General features: G+C 42.8%; 1 protein-coding gene across 2 annotated transcripts in view; it reads left to right on the forward strand.

Annotated features, from left to right (window-relative positions):
* The window catches only part of LOC133622752 (histone deacetylase 7-like), a 156,208-nt gene that overhangs the window by 135,823 nt on the left and 6,691 nt on the right, over nt 1–13,694 (forward strand). For both annotated transcript variants that reach the window (XM_061985687.2, XM_061985686.2), the window contains one exon: nt 2,140–2,237. In XM_061985687.2, the coding sequence (XP_061841671.2) occupies nt 2,140–2,237 (98 nt within the window). The remainder of the gene's footprint in view (nt 1–2,139; nt 2,238–13,694) is intronic.

The raw sequence follows: 13,694 nt of genomic DNA on the forward strand, positions 1-13,694 counted from the left end.
TAAATGGCTGATGGAGAAGGTCTGAAGGAGAAGTAAATGGCTGATGGAGAAGGTCTGAAGGAGAAGTAAATGGCTGATGGAGAAGGTCTGAAGGAGAAGTAAATGGATGATGGAGAAGGTCTGAAGGAGAAGTAAATGGCTGATGGAGAAGGTCTGAAGGAGAAGTAAATGAATGACGGAGAAGGTCTGAAGAAGAGGTAAGAGGCTGATGGAGAAGGTCTGAAGGAGAAGTAAACGGATGAGGGAGAAGGTCTGAAGGAGAAGTAAATGGATGATGGAGAAGGTCTGAAGGAGAAGTAAATGGATGATGGAGAAGGTCTGAAGGAGAAGTAAATGAATGACGGAGAAGGTCTGATGGAGAAGTAAACGGATGATGGAGAAGGTCTGAAGGAGAAGTAAACGGATGATGGAGAAGGTCAGAAGGAGAAGTAAATGGATGATGGAGAAGGTCTGAAGGAGAAGTAAATGGATGATGGAGAAGGTCTGAAGGAGAAATAAATGGATGATGGAGAAGGTCTGAAGGAGAAGTAAATGGCTGATGGAGAAGGTCTGAAAGAGAAGTAAACAAATGATGGAGAAGGTCTGAAGAAGAAGTAAATGGATGATGGAGAAGGTCTGAAGGAGAAGTAAATGGCTGATGGAGAAGGTCTGAAGGAGAAATAAATGGATGATGGAGAAGGTCTGAGGGAGAAGTAAATGGCTGATGGAGAAGGTCTGAAAGAGAAGTAAACAAATGATGGAGAAGGTCTGAAGGAGAAGTACATGGCTGATGGAGAAGGTCTGAAGGAGAAGTAAATGGCTGATGGAGAAGGTCTGAAGGAGAAGTAAATGGATGATGGAGAAGGTCTGAAGGAGAAGTAAATGGATGATGGAGAAGGTCTGAAGGAGAAGTAAATGGCTGATGGAGAAGGTCTGAAGGAGAAGTAAATGGCTGATGGAGAAGGTCTGAAGGAGAAGTAAATGGATGATGGAGAAGGTCTGAAGGAGAAGTAAATGGCTGATGGAGAAGGTCTGAAGGAGAAGTAAATGAATGACGGAGAAGGTCTGAAGAAGAGGTAAGAGGCTGATGGAGAAGGTCTGAAGGAGAAGTAAACGGATGAGGGAGAAGTTCTGAAGGAGAAGTAAATGGATGATGGAGAAGGTCTGAAGGAGAAGTAAATGTATGATGGAGAAGGTCTGAAGGAGAAGTAAATGAATGACGGAGAAGGTCTGAAGGAGAAGTAAGAGGCTGATGGAGAAGGTCTGAAGGAGAAGTAAACGGATGAAGGAGAAGGTCTGAAGGAGAAGTAAATGGATGATGGAGAAGGTCTGAAGGAGAAGTAAATGGCTGATGGAGAAGGTCTGAAGGAGAAGTAAACGGATGATGGAGAAGGTCTGAAGGAGAAGTAAACAGATGATGGAGAAGGTCTGAAGGAGAAGTAAATGGATGATGGAGAAGGTCTGAAGGAGAAGTAAATGGATGATGGAGAAGGTCTGAAGGAGAAGTAAATGGCTGATGGAGAAGGTCTGAAGGAGAAGTAAATGGCTGATGGAGAAGGTCTGAAAGAGAAGTAAATGGATGATGGAGAAGGTCTGAAGGAGAAGTAAACGGATGATGGAGAAGGTCTGAAGGAGAAGTAAATGGCTGATGGAGAAGGTCTGAAGGAGAAGTAAATGGATGATGGAGAAGGTCTGAAGGAGAAGTACATGGCTGATGGAGAAGGTCTGAAGGAGAAGTAAATGGCTGATGGAGAAGGTCTGAAGGAGAAGTAAATGGATGATGTAGAAGGTCTGAAGGAGAAGTAAATGGATGATGGAGAAGGTCTGAAGGAGAAGTAAATGGCTGATGGGGAAGGTCTGAAGGAGAAGTAAATGGCTGATGGAGAATGTCTGAAGGAGAAGTAAATAGCTGATGGAGAAAGTCTGAAGGAGAAGTAAACGGATGATGGAGAAGGTCTGAAGGAGAAGTAAATGGCTGATAGAGAAGGTCTGAAGGAGAAGTAAATGGCTGATGGAGAAGGTCTGAAAGAGAAGTTTTCACTACAAAGACAAGAAGAATCATTCTGGGCTTCACTTCCTTCTCTGTTGGAGAACACTTTAATAATGTGGTGTCACACATCTTTAAATATCAGTAAGGTTTCACTTTCTGTTCTCCTGCAGGTTGGTGCGGGGGCAGGCGAGGGTTTCAATGTGAACGTTGGCTGGACCAAAAGTCTGAGTCCTTCCATGGGCGATGCTGAGTACTTGGCAGCATTTAGGTAACTAAGACAACCATCTTAGTGTCCTTCTTCTCTGGTGTGTGTCCTTGTGTCTTCTTCTGTTGTGTGTGTCATTGTCTCTTCTTCTGTGGTGTGTGTCCTTGTGTCATCTTCAGTTGTGTGTGTCCTTGTCTCTTCTTCTGTGGTGTGTTCCCCCACCTTGCTCCCACCACACTGGTGTAGGACTCCTCTTTTACAGAGATTCTTAATATTAATGCCATATGTCAATTGTCCAAAATAAAATATATATACTAATAATATATATATACTCACATACATATTTGTGCGTGTAAATATATATATACTCACACATATATATCAATCAATCAATCAATGTTTATTTATATAGCCCTAAATCACAAGTGTCTCAAAGGGCTGCACAAGCCACAACGACATCCTCGGTACAAAGCCCACATAAGGGCAAGGAAAAACTCACCCCAGTGGGACGTCGATGTGAATGACTATGAGAAACCTTGGAGAGGACCGCATATGTGGGTAACCCCCCCCCCCCCCCCCCCCCCCCCCTTTTTGGGGAGATCGAATGCAATGGATGTCGAGTGGGTCTGACATAATATTGTGAGAGTCCAGTCCATAGTGGATCCAACATGTATACATATGTATATACACACACACATATATATACATATTTGTGTGTATATATATATATATATATATATATATATAAAAAACGGGGTTTGTATATATATATATATATATATATATATATATATATATATATATATATATATATATATATATATATATATGTATGTATATATATATATGTATATATGTATGTGTGTATATATATACATATATATATGTATATATATATATGTATATTTGTGTATATATATATAAATATATATAAATATATGTCTTAATAAGGTTATCCAAAAAATAGTGCTCGATACCGTAGTAGAGCGCAATATATGTATGTGTGGGAAAAAAATCACAAGACTATTTCATCTCTACAGGCCTGTTTCATGAGGGGGGGTACCCTCAATCATCAGGAGAAATCTCCTGATGATTGTCCGTTAGGAAGTCCCTTATCCAGGCGTTTGTGAGAGGGGGGAGGCCAAGAGTGTCCAGTTTATTGCAGAGTCTGTCCGGGATTATTGTATTGAAGGCAGAGCTATAGTCCACAGAGAGCATCCGGACGTAGCTCTGCTGCTGCTCCAGGTGGTTCAGAGCAGAGTGGAGAGCAACAGCGATGGCGTCCTCTGGGACCTGTTCGTCCGGTATGCGAACTGGTGGGGGTCGAAGTCTGGAGGGATATGGTCCTTGATGTGCTGGAGAACAAGTCGCTCGAAGCACTTCATGATTACCGGAGTGAGGGCCACTGGTCGGTAATCATTCAGGCTGGTGATGGGAGACTTCTTCGGCACCGGGATTATTGTAGATGACTTCAGGCAGGATGGGATGACTGCCTGAGCCAGGGAGAGGTTGAAGATCCTGGTGAGGGGGGGAGCGAGCTGGTGGGCGCACGTCCTGAGCACCTTTCCAGGTACTCCGTCTGGTCCGGTAGCCTTCCTAGGGTTCACAGCCAGGAGCACTCGTCTGACACTGTGCTCCTGTACAGTGAGTGGAGTGGCGCCGGAGCCCGGTGGGGGCGGGGGCAGGGCTGGAGCAGATGAGTGTCGCTGGGGGGTTTCGAAACGGGCAAAGAAACAGTTAAGCTCCTCTGCCAGTGTCGCACTCTGATCCGCAGTTGTCATATTGCAGCCTCTGAAGTTCGTGATGTCATGAATGCCCCGCCACACCTCCCGTGAGTTTTTGCTGGACAGATGGGACTCTATGCACCTCCTGTGGTCCGCCTTTGCTTTTTTAATCCCTCTCTTCAGGTCGGCTCTAGCAACACTGTACAGTGCCCTGTCCCCTGACCTGAAGGCTGCGTCGCGGGCCCTGAGGAGTGTGCGGACCTGGCTGGTCATCCAGGGTTTCTTGTTGGGGTAAACCCGGATGGTTTTTTCCACAGTCACATTCCCGATGCAGAACTTTATGTAGTCCAGCACCGTTCCTGTGGCTGTCTCCAGCTCCTGTTGTTGGAAGAGGTCCCAGTCTGTGTGTTGGAAGCAGTCCTGAAGTTTGGGGAGTGCATCGTCAGGCCAGGTCATAACAGTCTTTGTGATAGGCCTGGCCTGGCGTCTGATGGGGGTGTAGGTAGGAGGGAGCAGGAGGGAAAGATGGTCTGACTGTCCAAGCTGGGGGAGGGGTGTTGCTCTGTACGCGTGCTTTATGTTGGTATACACGTGGTCCAGGGTGTTCTTGCCCCTTGTAGAACACTTCACGTGCTGGTAGAACTTAGGGAGTACAGTCTTCAGATTGGCCTTATTAAAATCCCCTGCTATGATATGAACACCGTCGGGGTGGGCCCGCTGCTGTTCGTTGACGGTGTTCAGCAGAAGAGAGAGCGCTGTGTTTACTTTGGCGTCCGGTGGAATATACACAGCCGTGATGATAACAACAGACAGCTCTCTCGGGAGAAAAAAAGGCCGACATCTAACAGACATGTACTCCACGTCCGGGCAACAGTGCTGTTCAGTGATTGTCCCGTTGTTGCACCAGTTCTCATGCACGTAGATACAGAGCCCCCCTCCTCTGCTCTTACCGGAGTCCTTAGTTCTGTCCCGGCGGAGCAGAGTGCGTCCGGCTAGCTGCATGCTAGCATCGGGTATTTCCGGGTGAAGCCAGGTTTCGGTGATAATCATAGCACAACAGTCCCGAACATAGCGGTTTCCAGCAAGTTGTAACTCCAGGTCGTCCATCTTCTGTACAATCCAATCCAATCCAATCCACTTTATTTATATAGCACATTTAAACAACAAAATGTTTCCAAAGTGCTGCACAACAATATTAAACACAATTAAAAACAATATAAAATAAATGTGATTAAAAACAATTTCAAAGGGTAAAACCAATTAAAACAGTAAATAGAAAGCAAAAGCAAAATTTTAAAAACACAGAGGACAACAGAGGACCACACAACTCACGTAGTGTTAAAAGCCAGAGAATAAAAGTGGGTCTTAAGACGAGACTTAAAACACTCCACTGTGGGAGCAGTTCGAACATGGAGGGGCAGAGTGTTCCAGAGCTTAGGGCCGACCACAGAGAAGGCCCTGTCTCCCCTGGTTTTAAGTCTCGTCTTGGACACCACGAGCTGGAGCTGGCTCTCGGACCTCAGAGCGCGCGCAGGATTGTAAGTTTGGATGAGGTCCGAGATATACTGAGGTGCCAGTCCATGTAAAGCTTTAAAAACAAACAGCAAGGTTTTAAAATCAATTCTAAAATGAACAGGGAGCCAGTGCAAACTCTCAAGGATTGGGGTTATATGCTGGCGTCTCCTGGCCCCTGTTAAAAGTCGTGCTGCCGCATTCTGGACTAACTGCAACCGGGAGAGAGCTTTTTGGCTAATGCCAGCATAAAGTGCATTGCAGTAGTCCAGGCGACTTGAAATAAAAGCATGCACGACTTGTTCAAAAAGGTTAAAAGATAAAAACGGTTTTACCTTTGCTAAAAGACGAAGATGATAAAAACACGATTTTAAAACGCCATTGACTTGTTTGTCAAGTTTAAAATCGCTGTCTATAGTGACGCCAAGGCTGGTGACTTTGGGACGCACATAATTTTGCAATGGTCCCAAGTCAGTGAGGGCCGGACCAAACACTAAAATTTCCGTTTTTCCCTCATTCATTATTAAAAAATTCTGGGCTAACCAAGCCTTGACGTCGCATAGACAGTTGAGAAGGAGTGTCAGGGGGCCGTGGCCTTTTGAAATAGGCATATAAATTTGGCAGTCGTCTGCATAAAAGTGATAAAACACTCCATGCCTCTTAAAAATCTCTCCAAGAGGAAGAAGGTACAGTGCAAACAGGATGGGGCCTAGAATAGATCCCTGGGGGACACCACAGTAAAGCGGAGCAGAAGAAGAAGTGGCGTCCCCCAGCCTGACAGAGAAAGACCTTTCTGACAGGTAGGATCTAAACCACTCTAATGCAGTCCCCCTGACACCCACACAGTCTCTCAGGCGATCTAAAAGAATTGTGTGGTCGACTGTGTCAAAGGCAGCTGTAAGATCTAAAAGCACTAAAATGGCAGAGCTGCCAGAATCAGATATTAAAAGCAAATCATTAAAAACCTTTAAAAGTGCAGATTCAGTACTGTGCAAAGCTTTGTATCCAGACTGAAATGGATCTAAAGTGCTATTTTCATCTAAAAAAGGTTGTAGTTGCGCCAAAACACATTTCTCCAAAATTTTTGACACAAAAGGTAATTTAGAAATGGGCCGACAAGGGATCTGGCATTAGAGAGGAACAGGCTCGGTAGAGGTGGCTTGTGGGGTTGTTTCCTAAGCCTGAGCAAGACGCCGGACCTGCGGCCACGCTTCTGCTTCCTCTCCCTCCTCCGTCTACGCCGTCTCCCAGACCCGACAACAAACCACGGAGAGCCCTGTGCTCTCGCTATGTCATCTGGGATGTTGTGCTCGTGGTGAAAGTCGCTCGAAACAGATATCTGGTGCGAGTTACCGATATCCAAGAGTGACTGGCGGGTGTACCGGGTGTTTGCAGTACAGGTGGTGCACAAAAGGAAAAAAAACATGAAGAAAAGAAGGAAAAAAGAGCACTGAAATGGAGAGCCGTAAGCCGCTGCGTCTGTGCGCGCCGCCATCTTGGGGAAAAAAAAAAAAAAAAAAAAAAAAAACATTCAGTTGAATATGCTACAAAGACAACATATTTGATGTTCAATTTGATAAAAAAAAATTTTTTTTGCAAATCATTAACTTTAGAATTTGATACAAGCAACACATGACAAAGAAGTTGGGAAAGGTGGCAATAAATACTGATAAAGTTAAGGAATGCTCATCAAACACTTTATTTGGAACATCCCACAGGTGAACAGGCAAATTGGGAACAGGTGGGTGCCATGATTGGGTATAAAAGTAGATTCCATGAAATGCTCAGTCATTCACAAACAAGGATGGGGCGAGGGTCACTACTTTGTCAACAAATGCGTGAGCAAGTTGTTGAACAGTTTAAGAACAATCTTTGTCAACCAGCTATTACAAGGAATTTAGGGATTTCTCCATCTACGGTCCATAATATCATCAAAGGGTTCAGAGAATCTGGAGAAATCACTCCACGTAAGCAGCTAAGCCCGTGACCTTCGATCCCTCTGGCTGTACTGCATCAACAAGTGACATCAGTGTGTAAAGGATATCACCACATGGGCTCAGGAACACTTCAGAAACCCACTGTCAGTAACTACAGTTGGTCGCTACATCTGTAAGTGCAAGTTAAAACTCTCCTATGCAAGGCGAAAACCGTTTATCAACAACACCCAGAAACGCCGTCGGCTTCGCTGGGCCTGAGCTCATCTAAGATGGACTGATACAAAGTGGAAAAGTGTTCTGTGGTCTGACGAGTCCGCATTTCAAATTGTTTTTGGAAACTGTGGACGTCGTGTCCTCCGGACCAAAGAGGAAAAGAACCATCCGGATTGTTATAGGCGCAAAGTTGAAAATCCAGCATCTGTGATGGTATGGGGGTGTATTAGTGCCCAAGACATGGGTAACTTACACATCTGTGAAGGCGCCATTAATGCTGAAAGGTACATACAGGTTTTGGAGCAACATATGTTGCCATCCAAGCAACGTTACCATTGACGCCCCTGCTTATTTCAGCAAGAAAATGCCAAGCCACGTGTTACATCAACGTGGCTTCATAGTAAAAGAGTGCGGGTACTAGACTGGCCTGCCTGTAGTCCAGACCTGTCTCCCATTGAAAATGTGTGGCGCATGATGAAGCCTAAAATACCACAATGGAGAGCCCCGGACTGTTGAACAACTTAAGCTGTACATCAAGCAAGAATGGGAAAGAATTCCACCTGAGAAGCTTAAAAAATGTGTCTCCTCAGTTCCCAAACATTTACTGAGTGTTGTTAAAAGGAAAGGCCATGTAACACAGTGGTGAACATGCCATTTCCCAACTACTTTGGCACGTGTTGCAGCCATGAAATTCTAAGTTAATTATTATTTGCAAAAAAAAAATAAAGTTTATGAGTTTGAACATCAAATATCTTGTCTTTGTAGTGCATTCAATTGAATATGGGTTGATAAGGATTTGCAAATCATTGTAGTCCGTTTATATTTACATCTAACACAATTTCCCAACTCATATGGAAACGGAGTTTGTATATATATATATATATATATATATATATATATATATATATATATATATATATATATGTGTGTGTGTGTGTGTGTGTACAATCACACACACATTCTTACACGCACACAAAATCTGGCCAATTTCTTTTAACACAATGTGGTCCCCGAGTCAAAAAGTTTGGAGCCCCATGCTTTAGAATGTCACTCACCACATATTTCCTGTCATTTTTCCTGAGATGCATTTATTTGTTCTGCTGAGAGCTGTGATATTTGTTTTTAGCAGTGAGTCACCAGCAGATGATGAAACACTTTTAGACATGCAGCTCGCTCAGTGGGTGGGCCCCTCGTCAAAGGCAAAATGCTAATGAGGTTAGCCGTAATGGTAAAAAAGAAGGGGGGGGGGGGGCCATAGGCACGGTGTGCAGGCTTTGAAAAGCTAAGTCCAGTGTTTACTAGAGTTTAGAATGGTAATTAAGAAACAACTGCTTCTTTCCGGAACAGCCGTTTTTCAGCCAGTATGGGAAATGAGGAGTGTTTTCATGTGTAAAACTTCCTCAGCTAACCACAGTCTTTACAGTACCCAGTGAGTGGGAAAACATCATGGCGGCTGTGCAGGGGCCCTTTATGTAACTGCAAATGGAAAAAGACGGTGTTGTTGGGGCAGTTGCAGGAAGAAAATGTCTCCTACAAAAGTTGTCTGAATGTGAAACCAAAGGATGATTGAAGTGTTCCTGTCAGGCATGCACTTGTGCCTTGTACATTATTATTATTATTATTATTATATTTTCTTTTGTTCACGACACCATTCATCATCAGTCAATTCACCATTGAAATACTTAATCATGATCAATGATGGTTATGCTCACTCACTGACAGATTCGGGGTGAACCAAAGCACAATCTACAAAACCCCAAAAGCAGTGAAGTTGTCACGTTGTGTAAATGGTAAATTTAAAAAAGAGAATACAATGATTTGCAAATGTTATGATCCGCTGCCCGGATCATATTTTCTGTTTACGTTTTCAAGATACTTGTGTTTTTGGTTAGTTTTGGACTCCTTGAGTACCTGTTTTGTACACCTGAGTTTGTTGCCATGGCTGCTTATTATTTTCACCTGCCGCGTTTGTTCCCGACACGCACCTGTTTGTCATCACTGACATTATTATTTAAGCCTGTCCTCCCTGTCATTCGTTCTTGCTTCGTAGTTTGTTTTCATGCAACAGTTGACGACTTTTGTTCTGGCTCTGTACCTGTTAGCTTCCACGCTAAACTCTTTTTTTTACCTTCTAGCTCCCATGCTAGCTCTTTTAGTTTTTGCCTTATGTGCTATGAGCACCCTTTTCTTTGTTCCAGTATAATTTATTCCGGTAAATAAATCATTTCTTTTACCTTCACGCTGTGTCCGAAGTCCGTTGCATCCTGGGAGAACGAAACCCCGCATCACCATGCGCCCCGGTCGTCACAGCAAATCCTTTTCAACTTATATTCAATTGAATAGACTGCAAAAACACAATATTTAACGTTCGAACTGGAAATCTTAGATATTTTTTGCAAATATTAGCTCATTTGGAATTTGATGCCTGCAACATGTTTCAAAAAAGCTGGCACAAGTGGCAAAAAAGACTGAGAAAGTTGAGGATTGCTCATCAAAGACTTATTTGGAACATCCCACAGGTGAACAGGCTAATTGGGAACAGGTGGGTGCCATGATTGGGTATAAAAGCAGCTTCCATGAAATGCTCAGTCATTCACAAACAAGGATGGGGCGAGGGTCACCACTTTGTCAACAAATGCCTGAGCAAATTGTTTGGGAACAACATTTCTCAACCTGCTATTGCAAGGAATTTAGGGATTTCACCATCTACGCTCCGTAATATCATCAAAAGATTTAGAGAATCTGGAGAAATCACTGCACGTAAGCAATATTACGGACATTCGATCCCTCAGGCGGTACTGCATCAAAAAGCGACAAAAAGCGAGTGTGTAAAGGATATCACAACATGGGCTCAGGAACACTTCAGAAAACCAATGTCAGTAACTAAAGTTGGTCGCTACATCTGTAGTGCAAGTTAAAACTCTACTATGCAAAGCCAAAGCCATTTATCAACAACACCCAGAAACGCTTCGCTGGGCCCGAGCTCATCTAAGATGGACTGATGCAAAGTGGAAAAGTGTTCCGTGGTCCACATTTCAAATTGTTTTTGGAAACTGTGGACCAAAGAGGAAAAGAACCATACGGATTGTTCCAGGCGTAAAGTGTAAAAGCCAGCATGTGTGATGGTATGGGGGTGTATTAGTGCCCAAGGCATGGGTAACTTACACATCTGTGAAGGCACCATTAATGCTGAAAGGTACATACAGGTTTTGGAGCAACATATGTTGCCATCCAATCAATGTTATCATGGACGCCCCTGCTTATTTCAGCAAGACAATGCCAAGCCACATGTTACAACAGCGTGGCTTCATAGTAAAGGAGTCCGGGTACTAGACTGGCCTGCCTGTAGTCCAGACCTGTCTCCCATTGAAAATGTGTGGTGCAATATGAAGGCTAAAATAGCAGAAGGGAGACTGTTGAACAACTTAAGCTGTACATCAAGCAAGAATGGGAAATAATTCCACTTCAAAAATGTGTCTCCTCAGTTCCCAAACCTTTACTGAGTGTTGTTAAAAGGAAAGGCCATGTAAAACAGTGGTAAAAATACCTTTTTTGCAATGGTAAATGGATTATACTTGTATAGCGCTTTTCTACCTTCAAAGTACTCAAAGCGCTTTGACACTATTTCCGCATTCACCCATTCACACACACATTCACACACTGATGGCGGGAGCTGCCATGCAAAGCCCTAACCACCACTCATCAGGAGCAAGGGTGAAGTGTCTTGCTCAAGGACACAACGGACATGACTCGGCTGGTAGAAGCTGGGGATCGAACCAGGAACCCTCAGGTTGCTGGCACGGCGACTCTCTCAACTGTGCCACGCCGTCCCTGTGTTGCTGCCATTAAATTCCAAGTTAATGATTATTTGCAAAAAAAAAGTAGATTTTCAGTGTGAACATGAAATATCTTGTCTTTGCAGTCTATTCAATTGAATATAAGTTGGAAAGGATTTACAAATCATTGTATTCTCTTTTTATTTACCATTTCCACAACGTGACAACTTCACTGCTTCTGACTTTTGTAGTTTGATGAATGAGTTCTTGAATCTGCCCATCATCAGGTGATATTGGTGACTCCATTGTTTGGACTCTCCTGCTGACGTTTCTGCCCGTGACAGGCTTGTGGTTTCTGGTGGTTGCGGGACTCGAGTCCAATCAAGGAACAGCTCAGTGGCGTTGAGGGTACAGGTGTCAGGGTGTTTTGTTCAGGATCTGGACGGTGGTCCAGATTTCAGGTTCTCCTGTTCTCCAGTAGCACGGAGTGTTCATCTCTGGTGGCTACTGACAAATGCTGCAGAGGAGAGGAGAGGAGAGGAGAGGAGAGGAGAGGAGAGGAGAGGAGAGGAGAGGAGAGGAGAGTACGGAGGAGAAGTGGGGGGTGCGATTGTTGGGGAATCTAAAGGCGGTGTAATTAGGCCCAATGGATCCCAGATGGCTGGCTGTCAGTGACGTGAGAAGAAGGACAAGCGCCTAATAGGAACCAGACGCACACAAACGCCTTTGAACCTCCGCCGACACACCAGGAGAGAGAGAGAGAGAGAGAGAGAGAGAGAGAGAGAGAGAGAGAGAGAGAGAGAGAGAGAGAGAGAGAGAGTGTGGCAGGGAAGGAAGCAAGAGAGCAGCCAAGTGGTCTCCCTGGGGGTGCACAGTGCACAGTCCATTGTACCTGTCCACCTCACAGCTCCACCCTGCACCATGACCACTTTCACTTTTGCTACCTCTTGTCCTCACGTGTAAAAAAAAAAAAAAAGAGCGAGGCCAACATGCAGGTTAAGCCTGGAGGGGATTGGAACCCCGGGTTCTCCAAACCGCGGGGCCAACATGACCGAGGGCCGTCCACTGTGGAGGACATTTGCAGCCCCTTGCTGGTTTTTAAACTGGCCTGCGACACATTCTAAACACAAAATAAACACGCCCCGGAGCATAACCTTGCACACAAAGTTGAAAGAAAAACACAAATAGCCCAAACCCAGAAATGGGACTAGGAAACCCTTTGGAGGTCGACAGATGTACTGCACCTTTTATATATGTACATGTGTTTATGTGTGCGTGTATATATATATATACATATATATATATATATATATATATATATATATATATATATATATATATATATATATATATATATATATATTTATATATATATATATATATATATATATAAACCCTCTTAAGTTGAGGTACTACTGTATTTCTATATACACACTAACATCTATATAGACATACATACATATAGATATATGTAGATATATGTAGATATATATATATATGTATATATATATATATATATATATATATATATATATATATATATATATATATATATATATATATATATATATATATATATATATATGTTACATATAAAAATTTATGTATATACTACACTACTGTTTGTTAATGTTGTCATTATGGTGGTACGTAATGAATACTTAGGTCTACTACATTACTGTATTAATGTTGTCATTATGGTGGTACTTGATGAATACTTAGGTCTACTACACTACTGTATTTTAATGATGTCATTATGGTGGTACTTAATGAATACTTAGGTCTACTACACTACTGTATGTTAATGTTGTCATTATAGTGGTACTTAATGAATACTTAGGTCTACTACACTACTGTATTTTAATGTAGTCATTATGCTGGTAATTAATGAATACTTAGGTCTACTACACTACTGTATTTTAATATAGTCATTATGCTGGTACTTAATGAATACTTAGGTCTACTACACTACTGTATTTTAATGTTGTCTTTATGGTGGTGCTTAATGAATACTTAGGTCTACTACACTACTGCATTTTAATGTTGTCATTATCGTGGTGCTTAATGAATACTTAGGTCTACTACACTACCGTATGTTAATGTTGTCATGATGGTGGTACTTAATGAATACTTAGGTCTACTACACCACTTTATGTTAATATTGTCATTATGGTAGTACTTAATGGATACTTAGGTCTACTACACTACTGTATTTTAATGTTGTCATTATGGTGGTACTTAATGAATACTTAGGTTTACTACACTACTGTATTTAATGTTGTCATTATGGTGGTACTTGATGAATATTTAGGTCTACTACACTACTGTAATTTCATATTGTCATTATGTTGACCAAGT

Source organism: Nerophis lumbriciformis, linkage group LG23, assembly GCF_033978685.3.
Source record: "Nerophis lumbriciformis linkage group LG23, RoL_Nlum_v2.1, whole genome shotgun sequence".
Lineage (NCBI taxonomy): Eukaryota > Metazoa > Chordata > Actinopteri > Syngnathiformes > Syngnathidae > Nerophis > Nerophis lumbriciformis.